This window comes from Salvia miltiorrhiza, chromosome 1 (assembly GCF_028751815.1).
Source record: "Salvia miltiorrhiza cultivar Shanhuang (shh) chromosome 1, IMPLAD_Smil_shh, whole genome shotgun sequence".
Classification (NCBI taxonomy): domain Eukaryota; kingdom Viridiplantae; phylum Streptophyta; class Magnoliopsida; order Lamiales; family Lamiaceae; genus Salvia; species Salvia miltiorrhiza.
In genome coordinates this window covers 77,512,757-77,536,587 of record NC_080387.1, presented here as the reverse complement: position 1 = coordinate 77,536,587, position 23,831 = coordinate 77,512,757, and the positions used below count along the sequence as shown (strand labels likewise).

Below are 23,831 nucleotides of genomic sequence, written 5' to 3'. Positions count from 1 at the left end.
GAGAGGTTTTTAACAAGGCATGAATATATATACATTAATATCATATGAAATCTTGTGATATTTGTCTTGGAAAATAAATACACATATTATTCTTCAAAAGAAGAAGTATTTCCTTAAGTTGACATTAGATGAGAATAATGTTAACACAATATCAGGTGCATCAAACATCATTGAAGGCTCCGGAAGAGCTTGTATCATTTTGCCAAATGATACTAAATTAGATATTGAAAATGCCCTGTACTCTAGTAAGTCTAAAAGAAACTTACTAAGTTTCAAGAATATCCGCAATAATGGATACCACATAGAGACAATTGCAGAAGGTAGCAATGAATATCTTTACATAAATTCTTTTGTTTCAGGCTATAAGCTGACAAAAGAAAAATTAGCAACACTACCTTCTGGAATGTATTACACATTCATAAAAGCAATTGAGACAAACCATGTCATGAACGTAAAGTTCAATGATACAAAAAGCTTTAAGCTTTGGCATGATAGGTTTGGACATCCTGGAGCGACTATGATGCGCCGAATAATCAATAATTCATATGGGCACAATATAAAGAATCAAAAGATTCTTTCTACAAAGGAATTCCCATGTGATGCTTGTGCGCAAGGCAAGTTAGTTATTAGACCTTCATATACGAAGGTTAATACTGAATCTCCATCTTTCCTAGAAAGAATTCAAGGAGACATTTGTGGACCTATACATCCACCTTGTGGACCTTTTCGATACTTTATGGTATTGATTGATGCTTATTTTAGATGGTCACATGTATGCTTGCTTTCTACTAGAAATGCAGCATTTGCTAGACTACTTGCTCCAATCATAAAATTAAGAGCTCAATTCCCAGACAATTCAATTAAAAGAATTCGTCTTGATAATGCTGGTGAGTTTACATCTCAAGCATTTGATAACTATTGTATGGCTATTGGAATTGAGATTGAACATCCAGTAGCTCATGTCCATACTCAAAATGGTTTAGCGGAATCATTTATTAAACGTCTTCAAATTATTGCTAGACCATTACTTATGAAATCAAAACTCCCAACTACTGCTTGGGGTCATGCCATATTACATGCTGCAACATTAATTCGCCTAAGGCCATCAGCTAATCATGAATACTCCCCAATGCAGATTATTTTTGACCGAGAACCTGATGTTTCTCACTTACGAATTTTTGGTTGCATGGTTCAAGTCCCAATTGCACCCCCACAACGAACAAAAATGGGTTCCCAACAAAGATTTGGGATATATGTTGGATTTGATTCACCCTCGGTTATAAGGTATATAGAACCTTTAACAGGTGATTTATTTACTGCACGTTTTGCAGATTGTCATTTTGACGAAATGACATTTCCAACATTATGAGGAATAAATCTACATCCAGAAAAGCACAAGGAACTCTCTTGAAATGAGAGAAAAACTTATCACATTTTGATTTTAGAACAAATCAATGTGAACAAGAAAATTGAAAAGATCATTCATTTGCAAAATATTGCAAATCAAATTCCTGATGCTTTTGTAGATACAAGAAAAGTGACACAATCTCACATACATGCTGCAAATACTCCAGCTAAAATTGATGTCCCTGAAGGACAAATAGCTTTGGCAGCAAATGAGTCCAAAATTCGTCAAAAACGTGGTCGACCAGTTGGTTCCAAAGATTCTATGCCTAGAAAAAGAAAGGGGCAAGATGGAAACCAAACAATGACGAAAATGACTAATCAACCAACGAAAGCGATGTAATTCCTAAAGAATTACAAGTATCTGAAAATCATGAGATCTCAATAAATTATTTACATCAGATACTAGAGAGAGAAAATATCATTGTTGATGATATATTTGCCTTTCATATAGCTCTTGAAGTTTTAAATATCAGGATCCTGAACATAAATCTGTTGCTCAAAGCAAACAGAGACTTGATTGGCCAAAGTGGAAAGAAGCTATAGAAAGTGAATTAAATTCCTGTGATAACCGGAAAGTATTTGAATATATAGCCATACATCCGGAATCTAAAATCCATGTTGAAAACAAGTGGATGAGAATCGAGAAAAATGAAGTTACGAGATATAGAGCAAAACTCGTAGCACAAGGTTTCTCACAAAAATCAGGAATTGATTATAAGAAAATATACTCTCCCGTAATGAACGCTATTACTTTTAGATTTTTGATTAGTCTGGCTGTGTCACAAAGGCTTGATATGCGCCTTATGGATGTAGTGACTGCTTATCTATATGGGTCATTAGATAATGACATATATATGAAAATTTCCGAAGGATTTAAAATGCCTGAAGGATTTCAGTCAAAACCCAAAAGCATGTATTCAATTAAACTGCAAAAATCGTTGTATGGGTTGAAACAGTCTGGTCGTATGTGGTACAATAGACTGAGCGAATATCTTTTGAAAGAATGATACAAGAATGATGATATCTGCCCTTGTGTTTTCATTAAGAAAACCGAAAGTGGATTTGCAATCATAGCAGTTTATGTTGATGATTTAAATTTAATTGGGACTCCTGAAGAGCTCAATAAAACTGCTGAATATTTGAAGAAAGAATTTGAGATGAAAGATTTGGGAAAGACAAAGTTTTGTCTTGGTTTGCAAATGGAACGTATCCGTGGAGGAACGTTTATCCATCAATCCACATATACAGAAAAAGTGTTAAATCGCTTCTATATGGATAATGCACATCCATTAGCATCACCAATGGTCGTTAGATCTCTTGATACTAAGAAAGATCCATTTCGACCAATTGAAGAGGGTGAAACGATACTTGGTCCTGAAGTACCATATCTAAGTGCAATTGGAGCGTTGACTTATCTGGCTAATAATACTAGACCGGATATAGCTTTTTCTGTTAATCTTCTAGCAAGATTTAGCTCTGCACCCACTTTGAGACATTGGAATGGTGTTAAGCACATTCTACGTTATCTAAAGGGTACCATTGACCTTGGATTATATTATCAAGAAAATTCTGATAATACTCTAGTGGGGTATTCGGATGCAGGATTTTTATCCGATCCACATGAAGCTAAGTCACAAACTGGATATATTTTCACATGTGGTGGAACTGCTATATCATGGAAGTCTGTGAAACAAACCTTGACTGCAACATCCTCAAATCATTCTGAAATCATTGCAATCCACGAAACAAGTCAAGAATGTGTATGGTTGAGAAATGTGACGAGTCATATCCAAGAGTCGTGCGGGTTAGCTTCATCAAAGGCCAAACCAACTGTTTTATATGAAAATAATGTTGCTTGCATCGCGCAACTCAAGGAAGGATACATCAAAGGAGATAGGACGAAGCATATTTCTCCCAAGCTCTTCTACACACACGACCTTCAAAAGGGTGGCGATATCGACGTGCAACAAATTCGCTCAAGTGAAAATCTGGCGGACTTATTCACCAAGGCATTACCAGCATCGACATTCAGAAAGTTGGTACACAAGATCGGCATGCGTCGACTCAAAGATATTCAATGATCTCAAGTTCAGGGGAAGCAGTTGTACTCTTTTTCCTTCGACTAGGTTTTGTCCCATTGGGTTTTCCTAGCAAGGTTTTAATGAGGCAACATCTTTTATTTTAGGGATTGGTCAATCAAGGGGAAGTGTTGTAAATATATCTTCTAGATATATCTTATGTGTGTTGACCAAGAAACCTAGAGGGAGAATAACACTTGACATCTTCAAGCCGCCGGAGTTGACTGTCCTCCGTTCACACCGGACGTTCACACCGGACGTTCACACTTGGTTTAACACCTATAAATATGGGTGTATTGTAGAACTTCATTGGTATTCTCTAATCGATTCTTTCGCTTCTCTATAGTTTATAACAAGAGAGATATATCAAACGAATGATGCATTATTAATATTTGAAACTTGATACATAAGATATAATTTAAATTTTCATGTTTCTATGATATGAATCTGATTTGTAACATATATTTTATTTAGAAACAATATCTATATATCACGGTATATATGTGATTGACTAAGAATCTGATTATTGAATTCGGAACTTGATCATACTTATTCTAGGAATTTAATATGAATCTAATTATTGAATTTGGAGCCTGTTCACTTATTCTGAGAATTAAATATTTAGATGGTAATATATGCTTGTGAAACCTTGATTTATTCAAACGACATTTGTCACGACCGCACTTGCTAAGGATAGCAAATTCGGGGAAACCGCGACTAAGGGAGGGAAATTAGGAGCGGGATTAAAAAAAAGGGCATATTTAGCTTCTTGATGACTCGACTTGTATAAGGAAAACAATTGAAATTAACTAGAGTTTAACGAAGGTCAAAAGGAACCGTACATAATATTATCCAAAAGAGGTACTCAACGAGTTTGAGTACATTATTAAATAATACATATTGTTTTGACAAGATAATATAATGTCTTAGCAAAATCAGTGTTCGCAGCGGAATAATAATTTGAGTATATGTATGAAGACATATACTCTACTCTGAGGTACTCATCCTAGATTGACAGAAGCTTCGCTTGCACACTACATCCTCGATCACAGCTCAACCTGCACATTTATAAATACATACAGGGCTAAGTACAAGAGTACTTAGTGGACACTTGCCGAAATTTACATACATGCATAATATTTTATTGTCAAGCCTTTCAACAGTAGTAAGATACGAGGGTTTTTCCTTTAAAGACTCGTATTTACCAAAAATAATATCATTTCTTTTCATCAATAACCTGTACAGGTATTTTATATCATTAATCACCATATCAGTAACTCGTGCCGAGAGGGAGGCCTCCCTCTACGGACACTATGATCGGCCAACCCGCTAGATGACTCACGATCACAAGGTGTACACTAATTCCGAAGGGATTTGCGGTCCCATCCAGAATCCGAATTCGATTAACATCAGATAGGCAATTAATAACAAAACATAAAGCATTTAGGAATTGACAATATCATTTAAATTCATAAGCATAAAGTCTTAGCAATTCTAATATATGGTTTTAGTTTATACGTAAGAAAGCCCACCTGAATAGCAGACTCACGGTTTAGCTCTAACTCTGGTGCTGACCTTTAATCCGAGAAAATAAAATAAGATTCTAATTCTCGAAAAATCTCAATAAATGAGGATGCATGAAATGATTATGCATGACTCATATTCCTTTAATTAAATTATGAGATGCTAATCCTATTAAGGAATTAAAGCTCGTCTTATGCGGTCGGATTATTAATCTTTAATAATCTACTCATCTTAAAATAATCTAATTCACTTACTAATTAATAATTAGTAAGTCTTAAAATTTTCTCTAATTAAACTTAATAGAATAATTATGAAGGCCCAATTAAAATAATCAAGGCCCAATAGGAATTTAATTCGAGCCCAAATGAATAAATTCAAAGCCCAATGCATAAATAACATTAGGCCCAACATCAATTAAATTCTAAAGCCCAACAAATTAAATGAACTAAGCCCAATTGAGAAAGCCCAAAATTTCGGCCCAAACCCGGCTGAAACCCGGCCCAAACCCGGCTCCCTTTTCTTTCAAAATCAATCACTAACACAACTTTTTTAATTAATCAACAAATCCCCCTTTTTTTTAAAGTTGTCGATTCTTTCTCTATCTTTTTATTAAAACATAACACTTTTCCTATCTCTCACAAATCACTATCATCGGTTCTCCCCTTTTTTTTTTTTTTTTTAAAAGCAGAACCCACCATCTCTTAATTAAAGCAAAATATTCTTCTCTCTTAATTATCAAAACCACACGCACACACATATTAAAGTATCTCTCTCTTAATTCAATCACCACACGCACACACACATTGAAGTATCTCTCTCTCTCTAGTCTCTTCCCTTCTCTATCCGTCGCCTCTCTCTTCTCCCGATCAGTATTCAGCCGAAGAATCCACGCCGCTGCAACTGGATTCCGGCGAGCGCCGCGTCGCCTAAAGCCGGCGAGTTCACTGCCGTCTGCTGCTGTTTTTCTGGTCTGGGTCGCGACCAGCGGCGCTTGGCCTTTGGCCGCGCCGTCCCGCTCAGCCGCCTCCGCCTGAGTCAGCCGTCGCCGAGGAGTCCGCCACCGACTGCTGCTGTTCTGGAGTTGACGAGAGATGGCAGAACAGCTGCTGCCGACAGAGGCCAGCTCGCCGGGGCTGCCTTCCTCCGAAGTTGGCGCCACTGCCTCGCCCAAAACCGACTTCCGGAGTCACCGTTCGTCGTAGCGAAGGTCTCGGCAGTTCGTCATCGTCTCCCTCTCATTTTATCTCTCTCGATAAGTTTGTAGATTTTAAAAAGTTTTACATAAAACTCAAGTTTGTGTAAAGATTTGATTATGGAAATCAGAACTTGGTTTTATGTATTCTAATTTTGTGATATAGAGGTTCTATTTCTGATTTCTTGCAAAAGTTTGATGCGTATGCAAATTATGTCAACCTTAAAAATGATATATTGCTTGCTAATGAATTCTATTGAACATAAACACTTGTGTAAGGAATGAAGTTGAAGAACTTTGAGATTAATATATACCTTGTTCTGCTAATGTAATTCGTTCTGCTGAAGTTTGGAAGAAATAACTCTGCTCAAAACGAACACTCTGTACTTTAGAATTAGAAATTGAAGTTTGTGGTTTTAAAACTGATTCGTTTGAGTTAATTTATAGGCGAATTGCTGCGACAATGGAATTTATGATCGTGGAATTTTTGTGAGTGAAAATCGGCTGCGCATGAACAAAATTAAATTTGCTGCGGCTGTATCTGTTCTTTGAAAAAAATGAGATTTGCTGCTGATAACTGAGATTTGCTTTGCTGAAATCTTTTCGACTGTGTAGGAGTGGAAAAAGAAAAACTAAGCACGGGTGAGAATAGAGTGACTGAGGAAGCATGGCGTGCTAGATTTAATACACGGAATAATATCTAAATTAATAACGTAGATTTAATTCTTCACAAGCCGGAATAAATTTGTAGTGACCCGCTCTTTTATATATATATTAAATCCAGTATTTCGTATTTATTATTTTCATCAGTGAATGGAACCGATTATTATCCGGATATGAATTCAGCTTATGATCTTGAATTTATATTATTGAAGCAGTCAGTGATATTTTTCAAAAGTTATAACTGACTTAGCGAAGTCACGTTATTTATTTAATCAAGATGGAATTAGAATTTATTTTTATATAATTACTTAAGTCGTGGATTATTTTCGACTCGGGAGTTAATTAAATCTACGGATTTAATCTAGATTCATATTAATTTTTTTAGCATCACCAAGGCATGAGGATATACTTCATTTATTCATCAATCTCATTCTCATACTTTACAAACTATTACAACCAATTTTCGTTCATACCTTCCAATTACACCACAATAATTTAGCATTTGCATAAAGAAGAATAAAAAGAAAAGAAAAGAAAAGAAAAAGTGTTGCCACCATCCTTTGTTTCCAACATTTCCTTCCACCATCTACCACTTTATACCATGCCCTTTTATCCCCACACGTCTATCAATTCATAAGTTTTCTCTCACAACCAAGAATTTCATCAGCTGGTTGATCCGAACTTCCATCGTCCATCAGATTAACAACAGCAACAGCGGGATCTTTTCATAAAAGGTTTCATTCTTCAATTCAATTAATATGTCAATTTCCTTAAAGCCAAAACATTCAGGTTTTCAGTAGCTCAACTTAAGGTTCCATCTTGTAACCTTCTCGCTGATTTCATTTTTACAGTATGTTTTAAACAACCAATTGTTCCAGTTTCAACTCACCACATGAACAAGGCATACACATTCAATATCTCATCAAGGCATCTGCATATACAATCAGTATGTATATGTATTCTTTTCATAAGATATATGCATAAGAATTTTTATGATGCAGTAGCAAAGCCACACGCCATTAATTCCTTACATAATCACAGTTCATATACACGAAATAGCCAAGATATGTTGTACAATAGAGAATTACTTTACAACAGAAGGAATTATAAACTTCACAAATAGGCTGCACTCTAGAACAACAAGCTATAAGAGTTTTTCCCAGACCATTACCAACTGAGATAAGAGATTAGGACTTAGCTTTAAGATGTAGTGCCGGCTGCCGGTTCGGACGAACCCAAGGGGACGGCGAACCCCTGCTGCCGTGACGAACACTGAGAAGCAATGACTGCCCTGCTTTGTCGAGGTAACGGAGCCGTAGACGATCACGACATATCTGGAGGACGTGCACGACGATGCTTCATAAAGAATCGAGAGCCGACGCTAACTCTGGAAGACATGTATCGGAGGCGCACCTGCGTGCTTGCTGCTCGCCGGACCAAACCAGAAAGGAGCTCCGATGCGAAGGCGTCGACCTGCGCCGGAGAGAAGGACGCAGCCGCTCGCCGGATTTATAAGAAGGCAGCGGCGGACTGCTCATCCCTTTTGCCTCAATCGAGAAGGGTGAGGGAGGAGAGGTGAGCAGACGAAGGGAGCAGCGCCAGTGGCCGGCTGCAGCCTCGCCGGTACTCCAACGACTTGATGCCGATTTCGCCGGAGCTTAAGGTGCCAGCGGCGGCGGTGAATCTTCGAGGAAGAAGAAGTGGTGCTGCGATGTGTTTTCGATTTTGGAGATAGGGGGAGTTATGTTGGGGAATTGATGAATTGAGATGACAGGATGAGAGAGCGCCGGCTGAATCGCCGATTCCGGGCGAAGGAGTAGTAGCGACAGCGGCGATGACTTCTTGAGTTAGGGCTCGTTTCAGGGCTCGCCTTTTTGCCATGGACGAATTCAGCGGAAGAACAGTGGAGAAGATGATTTAGAGAGAGGAGAAGAGCGCGGGCTCAGGCGCAGCGCCGACTAGAACGACCGGAATTGGAGGCGGCGTACTCCTCGGCTGGGGGCTGATCGAGAGAGAGGGAGAGGGGTATTGGGTGGCGTCTGATTTGAGAAATTAGAGAGAGAGATCGGCTCCTTGAGAGAGAAAAGGGATGGACCGAGAGTTGTTGGGAGAGAAAGAGAGTTGGGCTCTCAAATTTTAAATAATTGGGCCTTGTTTTTTTTTTTTCAGTTGGGCCGAAAATTTTTAGATTTGGGCCTCTTCATTTATTTTACTTGGGCTTTTAATTATTTTGGGCACCTATTTTGGGCCGAATTAAATCATCTGGGCCGTGTTATTTCTTTATTTTGGGCCGAGTCTTGGGCCGATTTTTAATAAGTAATGGGCCGATTTTTAAATGGAATTTGGGCCTATTCATTTATTTTAATTGGGCCTTTATCTTTTAAAAGATTGGGCTTGTGTTTAAATGGTAATGGGCTTTGACTATGGGCCGATTTTATTAAAATCTTTGGGCCCTGATTTACATTGAAACATTGGGCTTATTTTTTTTTTAAAAAAGAAAGGGGCTACCTTATTATTTAATTGTGCTGCAGTTCAAAGAAAAATGGATACTTATTAATTAGACTATTTATTTAGTTTAATTAATTATTTTTCTCAAAAGATGATTTATATAATAATAATAATATTGTATTATTATTATGTACATATTTTAAGTAAAATTACTTATTATATGCTAAGCATAACATGAAATTGTATTTTTAATTGCAATAAAAGTATTTAATTGGTTTTAATTATAAATCCAATTATTAAAGAAAGACGAGTAAGAATATTGTTGGTGTTCTTAACTCAAGAGAAATGTTTTCAATTATTTATTAAATTTTGAAAAGCCCGATAATTTTTACGAGATCACACCTCGATTAAAGCCGAGTTAGTTCTTTATTTTCGATCGAGTACAAATGCGAGATCTATTTTACAATTAGAATATTCCGATGGGAAAGGAAGAATCACAGTTCTATTCGACCGCGTTGGACGGAAGTTAGTTAAATCTATTAACGAGGATAAATAGTAGGATGCCCCGAATATCGTTCGAAAATGTTAGTTCATGCATACAAGATTCATGCATAGTTAAATTACGCTTTCTCATTAATTGAGAATTTTCCTTGAGGCAATGTCTTATTTTATATTCTCGTGATTAAGGTCAAGCGCAAGAGTAAGAACTACACAAGGAGTTAGAGTACCTTAGCAAAACTTTGCTATCAGGTGGGCAATTTCTTACGCGTAAATAAGATGTTATGCAAGTGTTATGCTTTTAAAATGCAAATTGGATCTTCAAGTGTGGTATGCTTTATTACGCTTAAATGAGTTAAGTTTTATTATGCTGCACGTTAAATGATTTACGCCTATGTAATTTACGCTTGATTACGCTTATTTACGCTTGAATGCTTTATGCTGATAAGTTTATGCTTATGTTTGATGCTTGCGTCTGTTGGGGGAGGCCTCCCTCAACAGTACGATGCCGTGTCCGCTGAGGAGGGCCTTCCTCACGGCGCGATGCCCGTGTCCGCTGAGAGAGGCCTCTCTCGCGGCGCGATGCCAGTATGCCAGTATGCCAGTGTTACAGCGTCTATTGGGGGAGGCCTCCCTCAATAGTACGATGCCGTGACTGCTGAGGGAGGCTCCCCCTCACGGTGCGATGCCCGTGTTCGTTGGGGAAGGCCTTCTCCACGACACGATGTTTGTTAATGAAGATTGATGATGAAGAATGCCCTTATGCTATTTAAGAATTTGGAAATGTTTAATGAGCAAAGAATATGAAAGAAACTCATGCCTCTTATGCGATATTGTGAAATTGTTAATGATGTTATGTTATATGCTTGGCAACTGCCCACTAAGTACTCTTGTACTTAGCCCTTCGATGTTTATGTTTGTGCAGGTTGAGCTGTGATGGGCGTTGAAGTGTTGTTGCTGAGTGGAGTTTTTGTCAAACTTAAAGTAGGCTCAGAAAGGATACATGTCTTCATACATGTATCTCAGTTATGCATTCCGCTGTAAACACTGATTATTTCAGTTACGCCTTCCGTTGCAAACTCTGATAATGTTTTAGCCAAGCCCCTAACGATGCCTTTTTCCTTTTTAAGGAATATAAAGCGTATACAAGTTCTTTGAGTACCCTTTTTATGCGAACTATGCCTTTTTCCTTTTTAAGGAATATTTCACGCATATTCAAGCTCTTTGAGTATTCTTTTATGCGCCCCTTTCTAAACCCGCTTCTTAATTTCCCTTCCCCAGTCATGGTTTTCCCGGATTAATTATCCTTAATTAAGGCCGGTCGTGACAGAGTGGTATCAGAGCAGTTCGTTTGCTCTGAGCCTAAGAGTTTATTTAAGCCAAACTTAGAATGGATCACTAAAGTGTCTAGAGTTCAATCGACAAAGCTCAGCACTTCATCGCATCACACTCAACGAAGCAGAATGGTATGCTCTTCCAAGTTTTGAGTTAATGTTTACAAAAAGTCAGAATTATCGTAATAGCAAAGTGAGTAACTGTTAATAGTTATGTTATGTTGTTATTGAATGAAATGATTTACGCAAGTGCGATTAAGTATGCCTATGGAATGAATCCCTATGAACATAGAGCTATTAAGTTATGAGATCACCACTACGACAGAACATAGAAGCAAACATAGAAGAAATTAGATTGTATCTTTTGGTGGCTATAGTGAAGGCAGCAAGATAAGTGATACGTATAGAATAATTCTTAAGCTCATGATTTTATAGCCGCTATGAATCTCCATGACTTATGCTTAAGTATCCAATTTAGATGATGTGATATTATATGCTTAAGAATTGATATGACTCATGGATTTGAGATGCTAAGGACCCTTAAAGCTTACTACATCAATGCAGTCATTGGAGTTATGACTTGTTTACAAGTTAGAATAATTTAACCTGTACAAGAATTCTTTTGAGGCTTGTATTAGATTATGCTAGAGTGTACTTATTGGCACATCCTTGCTATCAGAATGCCGCCTAAGAGAGGACGCCCTGCGAGAAACAATAACAATCGCAGAAACCATAACGCTGTACCCGAAGAACCACAAAATGATCGAGAACATAATCCATCCCCTCCGCCCCCGACTAGGAGAGTCGAAGAACTCTTTTTAAGGCAAAATCCACCTACGTTTGACGGAACAAGTGAACCGGCTGAAGCTGAGATTTGGGTGCGTGCAATGGAACGTATTTTCAACTTTCTACGTTGTACTGATGAGGAGCGCCTATCTTGCGTCTCATTCCAGCTAACAGGATCAGCTGACTTCTGGTGGGAAGCACGTCGAAAAATTTTGACACCTGAACAATGGGCAAGTTATACTTGGGAAGATTTTAAGACAGGATTATATGATAAATATATTCCGAAAAGCTATAGGAAGAAGAAAGAAGCTGAGTTCTACGAGTTGAAGCAAGGAAAGAAATCTGTGGTTGAATACGACAAGGAATTCTGCAACCTGTCTAGGTTTGCTCCGCAACAAGTGGACACAGATGAGAAGATGGCAGAGAAATTTTGTGCCGGTCTGCGACACGAAATTAGGATGACTCTAGCGAGCCACGGAGGACTCTCATATACGGAGTCTCTGAACAGGGCACTTGACATTGAAGCTGCAATGCCGTCAGACAAGTCTGCCCCACCATTGATCTCAACGCCAAACGACTTACCAGGAGCCTCACATACTCTCAAAGGGAAGCGCAAGTGGGATAACAACGAAGACAATATCAATCAGACTACTAAGAAAGTGTGGCAAGAAAAGGAACGGGCCGAACAGTTTATTCAACCAAGGTACGAGGCACAGACTAATCTCGAGCCAACTGGAGGTAAACAAGGTCAGAGAGGAATTTCACCTTGCCCAAATTGCGGTAAGATGCATAGGAGTGTTTGTCGAGCTGGGACTAACGGTTGTTACAATTGTGGCCAAAAGGGTCACTACTCCACGCAATGCCCCAACAGACAACGAGGTTCAGCAATTGGGAACATCCACACCCCCTTGCCAGCAATACGTGGACACTTGCGAAATCAGTCTCAATCACATCAGTAAAAATCTTATGGAAGCACCGCAGATAAGAAGAAGCCACGTGGGAACTAGAAGACAAGATGAAGGAGAAATACCCCGAACTGTTTTAGCAGAGATATGCAAATTTCGGGACGAAATTTTTGTTAAGAGGGGTAGTATGTAGTGACCCGCTCTTTTATATATATATTAAATCCAGTATTTCGTATTTATTATTTTCATCAGTGAATGGAACCGATTATTATCCGGATATGAATTCAGCTTATGATCTTGAATTTATATTATTGAAGCAGTCAGTGATATTTTTCAAAAGTTATAACTGACTTAGCGAAGTCACGTTATTTATTTAATCAAGATGGAATTAGAATTTATTTTTATATAATTACTTAAGTCGTGGATTATTTTCGACTCGGGAGTTAATTAAATCTACGGATTTAATCTAGATTCATATTAATTTTTTTAGCATCACCAAGGCATGAGGATATACTTCATTTATTCATCAATCTCATTCTCATACTTTACAAACTATTACAACCAATTTTCGTTCATACCTTCCAATTACACCACAATAATTTAGCATTTGCATAAAGAAGAATAAAAAGAAAAGAAAAGAAAAGAAAAAGTGTTGCCACCATCCTTTGTTTCCAACATTTCCTTCCACCATCTACCACTTTATACCATGCCCTTTTATCCCCACACGTCTATCAATTCATAAGTTTTCTCTCACAACCAAGAATTTCATCAGCTGGTTGATCCGAACTTCCATCGTCCATCAGATTAACAACAGCAACAGCGGGATCTTTTCATAAAAGGTTTCATTCTTCAATTCAATTAATATGTCAATTTCCTTAAAGCCAAAACATTCAGGTTTTCAGTAGCTCAACTTAAGGTTCCATCTTGTAACCTTCTCGCTGATTTCATTTTTACAGTATGTTTTAAACAACCAATTGTTCCAGTTTCAACTCACCACATGAACAAGGCATACACATTCAATATCTCATCAAGGCATCTGCATATACAATCAGTATGTATATGTATTCTTTTCATAAGATATATGCATAAGAATTTTTATGATGCAGTAGCAAAGCCACACGCCATTAATTCCTTACATAATCACAGTTCATATACACGAAATAGCCAAGATATGTTGTACAATAGAGAATTACTTTACAACAGAAGGAATTATAAACTTCACAAATAGGCTGCACTCTAGAACAACAAGCTATAAGAGTTTTTCCCAGACCATTACCAACTGAACATCAACTGAGATAAGAGATTAGGACTTAGCTTTAAGATGTAGTGCCGGCTGCCGGTTCGGACGAACCCAAGGGGACGGCGAACCCCTGCTGCCGTGACGAACACTGAGAAGCAATGACTGCCCTGCTTTGTCGAGGTAACGGAGCCGTAGACGATCACGACATATCTGGAGGACGTGCACGACGATGCTTCATAAAGAATCGAGAGCCGACGCTAACTCTGGAAGACATGTATCGGAGGCGCACCTGCGTGCTTGCTGCTCGCCGGACCAAACCAGAAAGGAGCTCCGATGCGAAGGCGTCGACCTGCGCCGGAGAGAAGGACGCAGCCGCTCGCCGGATTTATAAGAAGGCAGCGGCGGACTGCTCATCCCTTTTGCCTCAATCGAGAAGGGTGAGGGAGGAGAGGTGAGCAGACGAAGGGAGCAGCGCCAGTGGCCGGCTGCAGCCTCGCCGGTACTCCAACGACTTGATGCCGATTTCGCCGGAGCTTAAGGTGCCAGCGGCGGCGGTGAATCTTCGAGGAAGAAGAAGTGGTGCTGCGATGTGTTTTCGATTTTGGAGATAGGGGGAGTTATGTTGGGGAATTGATGAATTGAGATGACAGGATGAGAGAGCGCCGGCTGAATCGCCGATTCCGGGCGAAGGAGTAGTAGCGACAGCGGCGATGACTTCTTGAGTTAGGGCTCGTTTCAGGGCTCGCCTTTTTGCCATGGACGAATTCAGCGGAAGAACAGTGGAGAAGATGATTTAGAGAGAGGAGAAGAGCGCGGGCTCAGGCGCAGCGCCGACTAGAACGACCGGAATTGGAGGCGGCGTACTCCTCGGCTGGGGGCTGATCGAGAGAGAGGGAGAGGGGTATTGGGTGGCGTCTGATTTGAGAAATTAGAGAGAGAGATCGGCTCCTTGAGAGAGAAAAGGGATGGACCGAGAGTTGTTGGGAGAGAAAGAGAGTTGGGCTCTCAAATTTTAAATAATTGGGCCTTGTTTTTTTTTTTTCAGTTGGGCCGAAAATTTTTAGATTTGGGCCTCTTCATTTATTTTACTTGGGCTTTTAATTATTTTGGGCACCTATTTTGGGCCGAATTAAATCATCTGGGCCGTGTTATTTCTTTATTTTGGGCCGAGTCTTGGGCCGATTTTTAATAAGTAATGGGCCGATTTTTAAATGGAATTTGGGCCTATTCATTTATTTTAATTGGGCCTTTATCTTTTAAAAGATTGGGCTTGTGTTTAAATGGTAATGGGCTTTGACTATGGGCCGATTTTATTAAAATCTTTGGGCCCTGATTTACATTGAAACATTGGGCTTATTTTTTTTTTAAAAAAGAAAGGGGCTACCTTATTATTTAATTGTGCTGCAGTTCAAAGAAAAATGGATACTTATTAATTAGACTATTTATTTAGTTTAATTAATTATTTTTCTCAAAAGATGATTTATATAATAATAATAATATTGTATTATTATTATGTACATATTTTAAGTAAAATTACTTATTATATGCTAAGCATAACATGAAATTGTATTTTTAATTGCAATAAAAGTATTTAATTGGTTTTAATTATAAATCCAATTATTAAAGAAAGACGAGTAAGAATATTGTTGGTGTTCTTAACTCAAGAGAAATGTTTTCAATTATTTATTAAATTTTGAAAAGCCCGATAATTTTTACGAGATCACACCTCGATTAAAGCCGAGTTAGTTCTTTATTTTCGATCGAGTACAAATGCGAGATCTATTTTACAATTAGAATATTCCGATGGGAAAGGAAGAATCACAGTTCTATTCGACCGCGTTGGACGGAAGTTAGTTAAATCTATTAACGAGGATAAATAGTAGGATGCCCCGAATATCGTTCGAAAATGTTAGTTCATGCATACAAGATTCATGCATAGTTAAATTACGCTTTCTCATTAATTGAGAATTTTCCTTGAGGCAATGTCTTATTTTATATTCTCGTGATTAAGGTCAAGCGCAAGAGTAAGAACTACACAAGGAGTTAGAGTACCTTAGCAAAACTTTGCTATCAGGTGGGCAATTTCTTACGCGTAAATAAGATGTTATGCAAGTGTTATGCTTTTAAAATGCAAATTGGATCTTCAAGTGTGGTATGCTTTATTACGCTTAAATGAGTTAAGTTTTATTATGCTGCACGTTAAATGATTTACGCCTATGTAATTTACGCTTGATTACGCTTATTTACGCTTGAATGCTTTATGCTGATAAGTTTATGCTTATGTTTGATGCTTGCGTCTGTTGGGGGAGGCCTCCCTCAACAGTACGATGCCGTGTCCGCTGAGGAGGGCCTTCCTCACGGCGCGATGCCCGTGTCCGCTGAGAGAGGCCTCTCTCGCGGCGCGATGCCAGTATGCCAGTATGCCAGTGTTACAGCGTCTATTGGGGGAGGCCTCCCTCAATAGTACGATGCCGTGACTGCTGAGGGAGGCTCCCCCTCACGGTGCGATGCCCGTGTTCGTTGGGGAAGGCCTTCTCCACGACACGATGTTTGTTAATGAAGATTGATGATGAAGAATGCCCTTATGCTATTTAAGAATTTGGAAATGTTTAATGAGCAAAGAATATGAAAGAAACTCATGCCTCTTATGCGATATTGTGAAATTGTTAATGATGTTATGTTATATGCTTGGCAACTGCCCACTAAGTACTCTTGTACTTAGCCCTTCGATGTTTATGTTTGTGCAGGTTGAGCTGTGATGGGCGTTGAAGTGTTGTTGCTGAGTGGAGTTTTTGTCAAACTTAAAGTAGGCTCAGAAAGGATACATGTCTTCATACATGTATCTCAGTTATGCATTCCGCTGTAAACACTGATTATTTCAGTTACGCCTTCCGTTGCAAACTCTGATAATGTTTTAGCCAAGCCCCTAACGATGCCTTTTTCCTTTTTAAGGAATATAAAGCGTATACAAGTTCTTTGAGTACCCTTTTTATGCGAACTATGCCTTTTTCCTTTTTAAGGAATATTTCACGCATATTCAAGCTCTTTGAGTATTCTTTTATGCGCCCCTTTCTAAACCCGCTTCTTAATTTCCCTTCCCCAGTCATGGTTTTCCCGGATTAATTATCCTTAATTAAGGCCGGTCGTGACAGAGTGGTATCAGAGCAGTTCGTTTGCTCTGAGCCTAAGAGTTTATTTAAGCCAAACTTAGAATGGATCACTAAAGTGTCTAGAGTTCAATCGACAAAGCTCAGCACTTCATCGCATCACACTCAACGAAGCAGAATGGTATGCTCTTCCAAGTTTTGAGTTAATGTTTACAAAAAGTCAGAATTATCGTAATAGCAAAGTGAGTAACTGTTAATAGTTATGTTATGTTGTTATTGAATGAAATGATTTACGCAAGTGCGATTAAGTATGCCTATGGAATGAATCCCTATGAACATAGAGCTATTAAGTTATGAGATCACCACTACGACAGAACATAGAAGCAAACATAGAAGAAATTAGATTGTATCTTTTGGTGGCTATAGTGAAGGCAGCAAGATAAGTGATACGTATAGAATAATTCTTAAGCTCATGATTTTATAGCCGCTATGAATCTCCATGACTTATGCTTAAGTATCCAATTTAGATGATGTGATATTATATGCTTAAGAATTGATATGACTCATGGATTTGAGATGCTAAGGACCCTTAAAGCTTACTACATCAATGCAGTCATTGGAGTTATGACTTGTTTACAAGTTAGAATAATTTAACCTGTACAAGAATTCTTTTGAGGCTTGTATTAGATTATGCTAGAGTGTACTTATTGGCACATCCTTGCTATCAGAATGCCGCCTAAGAGAGGACGCCCTGCGAGAAACAATAACAATCGCAGAAACCATAACGCTGTACCCGAAGAACCACAAAATGATCGAGAACATAATCCATCCCCTCCGCCCCCGACTAGGAGAGTCGAAGAACTCTTTTTAAGGCAAAATCCACCTACGTTTGACGGAACAAGTGAACCGGCTGAAGCTGAGATTTGGGTGCGTGCAATGGAACGTATTTTCAACTTTCTACGTTGTACTGATGAGGAGCGCCTATCTTGCGTCTCATTCCAGCTAACAGGATCAGCTGACTTCTGGTGGGAAGCACGTCGAAAAATTTTGACACCTGAACAATGGGCAAGTTATACTTGGGAAGATTTTAAGACAGGATTATATGATAAATATATTCCGAAAAGCTATAGGAAGAAGAAAGAAGCTGAGTTCTACGAGTTGAAGCAAGGAAAGAAATCTGTGGTTGAATACGACAAGGAATTCTGCAACCTGTCTAGGTTTGCTCCGCAACAAGTGGACACAGATGAGAAGATGGCAGAGAAATTTTGTGCCGGTCTGCGACACGAAATTAGGATGACTCTAGCGAGCCACGGAGGACTCTCATATACGGAGTCTCTGAACAGGGCACTTGACATTGAAGCTGCAATGCCGTCAGACAAGTCTGCCCCACCATTGATCTCAACGCCAAACGACTTACCAGGAGCCTCACATACTCTCAAAGGGAAGCGCAAGTGGGATAACAACGAAGACAATATCAATCAGACTAGTAAGAAAGTGTGGCAAGAAAAGGAACGGGCCGAACAGTTTATTCAACCAAGGTACGAGGCACAGACTAATCTCGAGCCAACTGGAGGTAAACAAGGTCAGAGAGGAATTTCACCTTGCCCAAATTGCGGTAAGATGCATAGGAGTGTTTGTCGAGCTGGGACTAACGGTTGTTACAATTGTGGCCAAAAGGGTCACTACTCCACGCAATGCCCCAACAGACAACGAGGTTCAGCAATTGGGAACATCCACACCCCCTTGCCAGCAATACGTGGACACTTGCGAAATCAGTCTCAATCACATCAGTAAAAATCTTATGGAAGCACCGCAGATAAGAAGAAGCCACGTGGGAACTAGAAGACAAGATGAAGGAGAAATACCCCAAACTGTTTTAGCAGAGATATGCAAATTTCGGGACGAAATTTTTGTTAAGAGGGGTAGTATGTAGTGACCCGCTCTTTTATATATATATTAAATCCAGTATTTCGTATTTATTATTTTCATCAGTGAATGGAACCGATTATTATCCGGATATGAATTCAGCTTATGATCTTGAATTTATATTATTGAAGCAGTCAGTGATATTTTTCAAAAGTTATAACTGACTTAGCGAAGTCACGTTATTTATTTAATCAAGATGGAATTAGAATTTATTTTTATATAATTACTTAAGTCGTGGATTATTTTCGACTCGGGAGTTAATTAAATCTACGGATTTAATCTAGATTCATATTAATTTTTTTAGCATCACCAAGGCATGAGGATATACTTCATTTATTCATCAATCTCATTCTCATACTTTACAAACTATTACAACCAATTTTCGTTCATACCTTCCAATTACACCACAATAATTTAGCATTTGCATAAAGAAGAATAAAAAGAAAAGAAAAGAAAAGAAAAAGTGTTGCCACCATCCTTTGTTTCCAACATTTCCTTCCACCATCTACCACTTTATACCATGCCCTTTTATCCCCACACGTCTATCAATTCATAAGTTTTCTCTCACAACCAAGAATTTCATCAGCTGGTTGATCCGAACTTCCATCGTCCATCAGATTAACAACAGCAACAGCGGGATCTTTTCATAAAAGGTTTCATTCTTCAATTCAATTAATATGTCAATTTCCTTAAAGCCAAAACATTCAGGTTTTCAGTAGCTCAACTTAAGGTTCCATCTTGTAACCTTCTCGCTGATTTCATTTTTACAGTATGTTTTAAACAACCAATTGTTCCAGTTTCAACTCACCACATGAACAAGGCATACACATTCAATATCTCATCAAGGCATCTGCATATACAATCAGTATGTATATGTATTCTTTTCATAAGATATATGCATAAGAATTTTTATGATGCAGTAGCAAAGCCACACGCCATTAATTCCTTACATAATCACAGTTCATATACACGAAATAGCCAAGATATGTTGTACAATAGAGAATTACTTTACAACAGAAGGAATTATAAACTTCACAAATAGGCTGCACTCTAGAACAACAAGCTATAAGAGTTTTTCCCAGACCATTACCAACTGAACATCAACTGAGATAAGAGATTAGGACTTAGCTTTAAGATGTAGTGCCGGCTGCCGGTTCGGACGAACCCAAGGGGACGGCGAACCCCTGCTGCCGTGACGAACACTGAGAAGCAATGACTGCCCTGCTTTGTCGAGGTAACGGAGCCGTAGACGATCACGACATATCTGGAGGACGTGCACGACGATGCTTCATAAAGAATCGAGAGCCGACGCTAACTCTGGAAGACATGTATCGGAGGCGCACCTGCGTGCTTGCTGCTCGCCGGACCAAACCAGAAAGGAGCTCCGATGCGAAGGCGTCGACCTGCGCCGGAGAGAAGGACGCAGCCGCTCGCCGGATTTATAAGAAGGCAGCGGCGGACTGCTCATCCCTTTTGCCTCAATCGAGAATGGTGAGGGAGGAGAGGTGAGCAGACGAAGGGAGCAGCGCCAGTGGCCGGCTGCAGCCTCGCCGGTACTCCAACGACTTGATGCCGATTTCGCCGGAGCTTAAGGTGCCAGCGGCGGCGGTGAATCTTCGAGGAAGAAGAAGTGGTGCTGCGATGTGTTTTCGATTTTGGAGATAGGGGGAGTTATGTTGGGGAATTGATGAATTGAGATGACAGGATGAGAGAGCGCCGGCTGAATCGCCGATTCCGGGCGAAGGAGTAGTAGCGACAGCGGCGATGACTTCTTGAGTTAGGGCTCGTTTCAGGGCTCGCCTTTTTGCCATGGACGAATTCAGCGGAAGAACAGTGGAGAAGATGATTTAGAGAGAGGAGAAGAGCGCGGGCTCAGGCGCAGCGCCGACTAGAACGACCGGAATTGGAGGCGGCGTACTCCTCGGCTGGGGGCTGATCGAGAGAGAGGGAGAGGGGTATTGGGTGGCGTCTGATTTGAGAAATTAGAGAGAGAGATCGGCTCCTTGAGAGAGAAAAGGGATGGACCGAGAGTTGTTGGGAGAGAAAGAGAGTTGGGCTCTCAAATTTTAAATAATTGGGCCTTGTTTTTTTTTTTTCAGTTGGGCCGAAAATTTTTAGATTTGGGCCTCTTCATTTATTTTACTTGGGCTTTTAATTATTTTGGGCACCTATTTTGGGCCGAATTAAATCATCTGGGCCGTGTTATTTCTTTATTTTGGGCCGAGTCTTGGGCCGATTTTTAATAAGTAATGGGCCGATTTTTAAATGGAATTTGGGCCTATTCATTTATTTTAATTGGGCCTTTATCTTTTAAAAGATTGGGCTTGTGTTTAAATGGTAATGGGCTTTGACTATGGGCCGATTTTATTAAAATCTTTGGGCCCTGATTTACATTGAAACATTGGGCTTATTTTTTTTTTAAAAAAGAAAGGGGCTACCTTATTATTTAATTGTGCTGCAGTTCAAAGAAAAATGGATACTTATTAATTAGACTATTTATTTAGTTTAATTAATTATTTTTCTCAAAAGATGATTTATATAATAATAATAATATTGTATTATTATTATGTACATATTTTAAGTAAAATTACTTATTATATGCTAAGCATAACATGAAATTGTATTTTTAATTGCAATAAAAGTATTTAATTGGTTTTAATTATAAATCCAATTATTAAAGAAAGACGAGTAAGAATATTGTTGGTGTTCTTAACTCAAGAGAAATGTTTTCAATTATTTATTAAATTTTGAAAAGCCCGATAATTTTTACGAGATCACACCTCGATTAAAGCCGAGTTAGTTCTTTATTTTCGATCGAGTACAAATGCGAGATCTATTTTACAATTAGAATATTCCGATGGGAAAGGAAGAATCACAGTTCTATTCGACCGCGTTGGACGGAAGTTAGTTAAATCTATTAACGAGGATAAATAGTAGGATGCCCCGAATATCGTTCGAAAATGTTAGTTCATGCATACAAGATTCATGCATAGTTAAATTACGCTTTCTCATTAATTGAGAATTTTCCTTGAGGCAATGTCTTATTTTATATTCTCGTGATTAAGGTCAAGCGCAAGAGTAAGAACTACACAAGGAGTTAGAGTACCTTAGCAAAACTTTGCTATCAGGTGGGCAATTTCTTACGCGTAAATAAGATGTTATGCAAGTGTTATGCTTTTAAAATGCAAATTGGATCTTCAAGTGTGGTATGCTTTATTACGCTTAAATGAGTTAAGTTTTATTATGCTGCACGTTAAATGATTTACGCCTATGTAATTTACGCTTGATTACGCTTATTTACGCTTGAATGCTTTATGCTGATAAGTTTATGCTTATGTTTGATGCTTGCGTCTGTTGGGGGAGGCCTCCCTCAACAGTACGATGCCGTGTCCGCTGAGGAGGGCCTTCCTCACGGCGCGATGCCCGTGTCCGCTGAGAGAGGCCTCTCTCGCGGCGCGATGCCAGTATGCCAGTATGCCAGTGTTACAGCGTCTATTGGGGGAGGCCTCCCTCAATAGTACGATGCCGTGACTGCTGAGGGAGGCTCCCCCTCACGGTGCGATGCCCGTGTTCGTTGGGGAAGGCCTTCTCCACGACACGATGTTTGTTAATGAAGATTGATGATGAAGAATGCCCTTATGCTATTTAAGAATTTGGAAATGTTTAATGAGCAAAGAATATGAAAGAAACTCATGCCTCTTATGCGATATTGTGAAATTGTTAATGATGTTATGTTATATGCTTGGCAACTGCCCACTAAGTACTCTTGTACTTAGCCCTTCGATGTTTATGTTTGTGCAGGTTGAGCTGTGATGGGCGTTGAAGTGTTGTTGCTGAGTGGAGTTTTTGTCAAACTTAAAGTAGGCTCAGAAAGGATACATGTCTTCATACATGTATCTCAGTTATGCATTCCGCTGTAAACACTGATTATTTCAGTTACGCCTTCCGTTGCAAACTCTGATAATGTTTTAGCCAAGCCCCTAACGATGCCTTTTTCCTTTTTAAGGAATATAAAGCGTATACAAGTTCTTTGAGTACCCTTTTTATGCGAACTATGCCTTTTTCCTTTTTAAGGAATATTTCACGCATATTCAAGCTCTTTGAGTATTCTTTTATGCGCCCCTTTCTAAACCCGCTTCTTAATTTCCCTTCCCCAGTCATGGTTTTCCCGGATTAATTATCCTTAATTAAGGCCGGTCGTGACAAAATTCACGACTCAAGAAATAATAATAAAAATAGAAAAATAACTCTATTGTGATTAATAAATAACATGACTTAGCTAAGTCAGTTATGCATCTGAAATGAATAATTATTGGTTTACTCAATAATTCTCATCGCGGTTTTACTCACGCGAATTGGCGTAGAAATAAAATAATAACCTTGCTTCTATTAGAAAATAATCCAGTGTCATAAGCTGAATTTAAATCATAAATAATTACTGGGCTTGATTTACTGAAAGATGAAATAATAATTATCATATTATTGAATATAATAAAAGAGCGGGCTACTACAACATTATATGTCAGATTATGTTGAAATTCTCATTTGTCTTAAATTGTCTTATTACACAGCCATTATAGATAATTAAATTAATCGGAAATTATTTTTTGTGGCTAATTCAAGTTTCACTCGCTAGTCTATATTTAGACACGTCAACAAATATCGAGCAACATTTTTTCAGCCTATAATTTAAATAGACAATAGTATTCTATTTCCATTAACT

At 38.8% G+C, this 23,831-nt stretch overlaps 2 protein-coding genes and 1 long non-coding RNA gene across 3 annotated transcripts; all 3 read left to right on the top strand.

The window, feature by feature from the left end:
* Positions 1 to 7,079: 7,079 nt before the first annotated feature.
* On the top strand, positions 7,080 to 12,889 carry LOC131014221 (uncharacterized). The gene is made up of 3 exons (XM_057942113.1): positions 7,080 to 7,810; positions 10,000 to 10,062; positions 10,736 to 12,889. The coding sequence occupies exon 3, from the start codon at positions 11,786 to 11,788 to the stop codon at positions 12,887 to 12,889; it is 1,104 nt and encodes a 367-aa protein (XP_057798096.1). The 5' UTR covers positions 7,080 to 7,810; positions 10,000 to 10,062; positions 10,736 to 11,785.
* A 214-nt stretch (positions 12,890 to 13,103) lies between these two features.
* On the top strand, positions 13,104 to 18,976 carry LOC131014211 (uncharacterized). Its single transcript, XM_057942105.1, has 3 exons — positions 13,104 to 13,886; positions 16,087 to 16,149; positions 16,823 to 18,976. The coding sequence occupies exon 3, from the start codon at positions 17,873 to 17,875 to the stop codon at positions 18,974 to 18,976; it is 1,104 nt and encodes a 367-aa protein (XP_057798088.1). The 5' UTR covers positions 13,104 to 13,886; positions 16,087 to 16,149; positions 16,823 to 17,872.
* Positions 18,977 to 19,236: 260 nt separating this feature from the next.
* On the top strand, positions 19,237 to 23,198 carry LOC131006417 (uncharacterized). Its single transcript, XR_009095519.1, has 3 exons — positions 19,237 to 19,973; positions 22,174 to 22,236; positions 22,910 to 23,198. It is a non-coding gene; the product is annotated as an uncharacterized LOC131006417 (long non-coding RNA).
* Positions 23,199 to 23,831: the final 633 nt, after the last annotated feature.

Coding starts and splice junctions, on each gene's coding strand:
- LOC131014221 (XM_057942113.1), top strand. CDS start 11,786: ATGCTAGAGTGTACTTATTGGCACATCCTTGCTATCAGAATGCCGCCT.
- LOC131014211 (XM_057942105.1), top strand. CDS start 17,873: ATGCTAGAGTGTACTTATTGGCACATCCTTGCTATCAGAATGCCGCCT.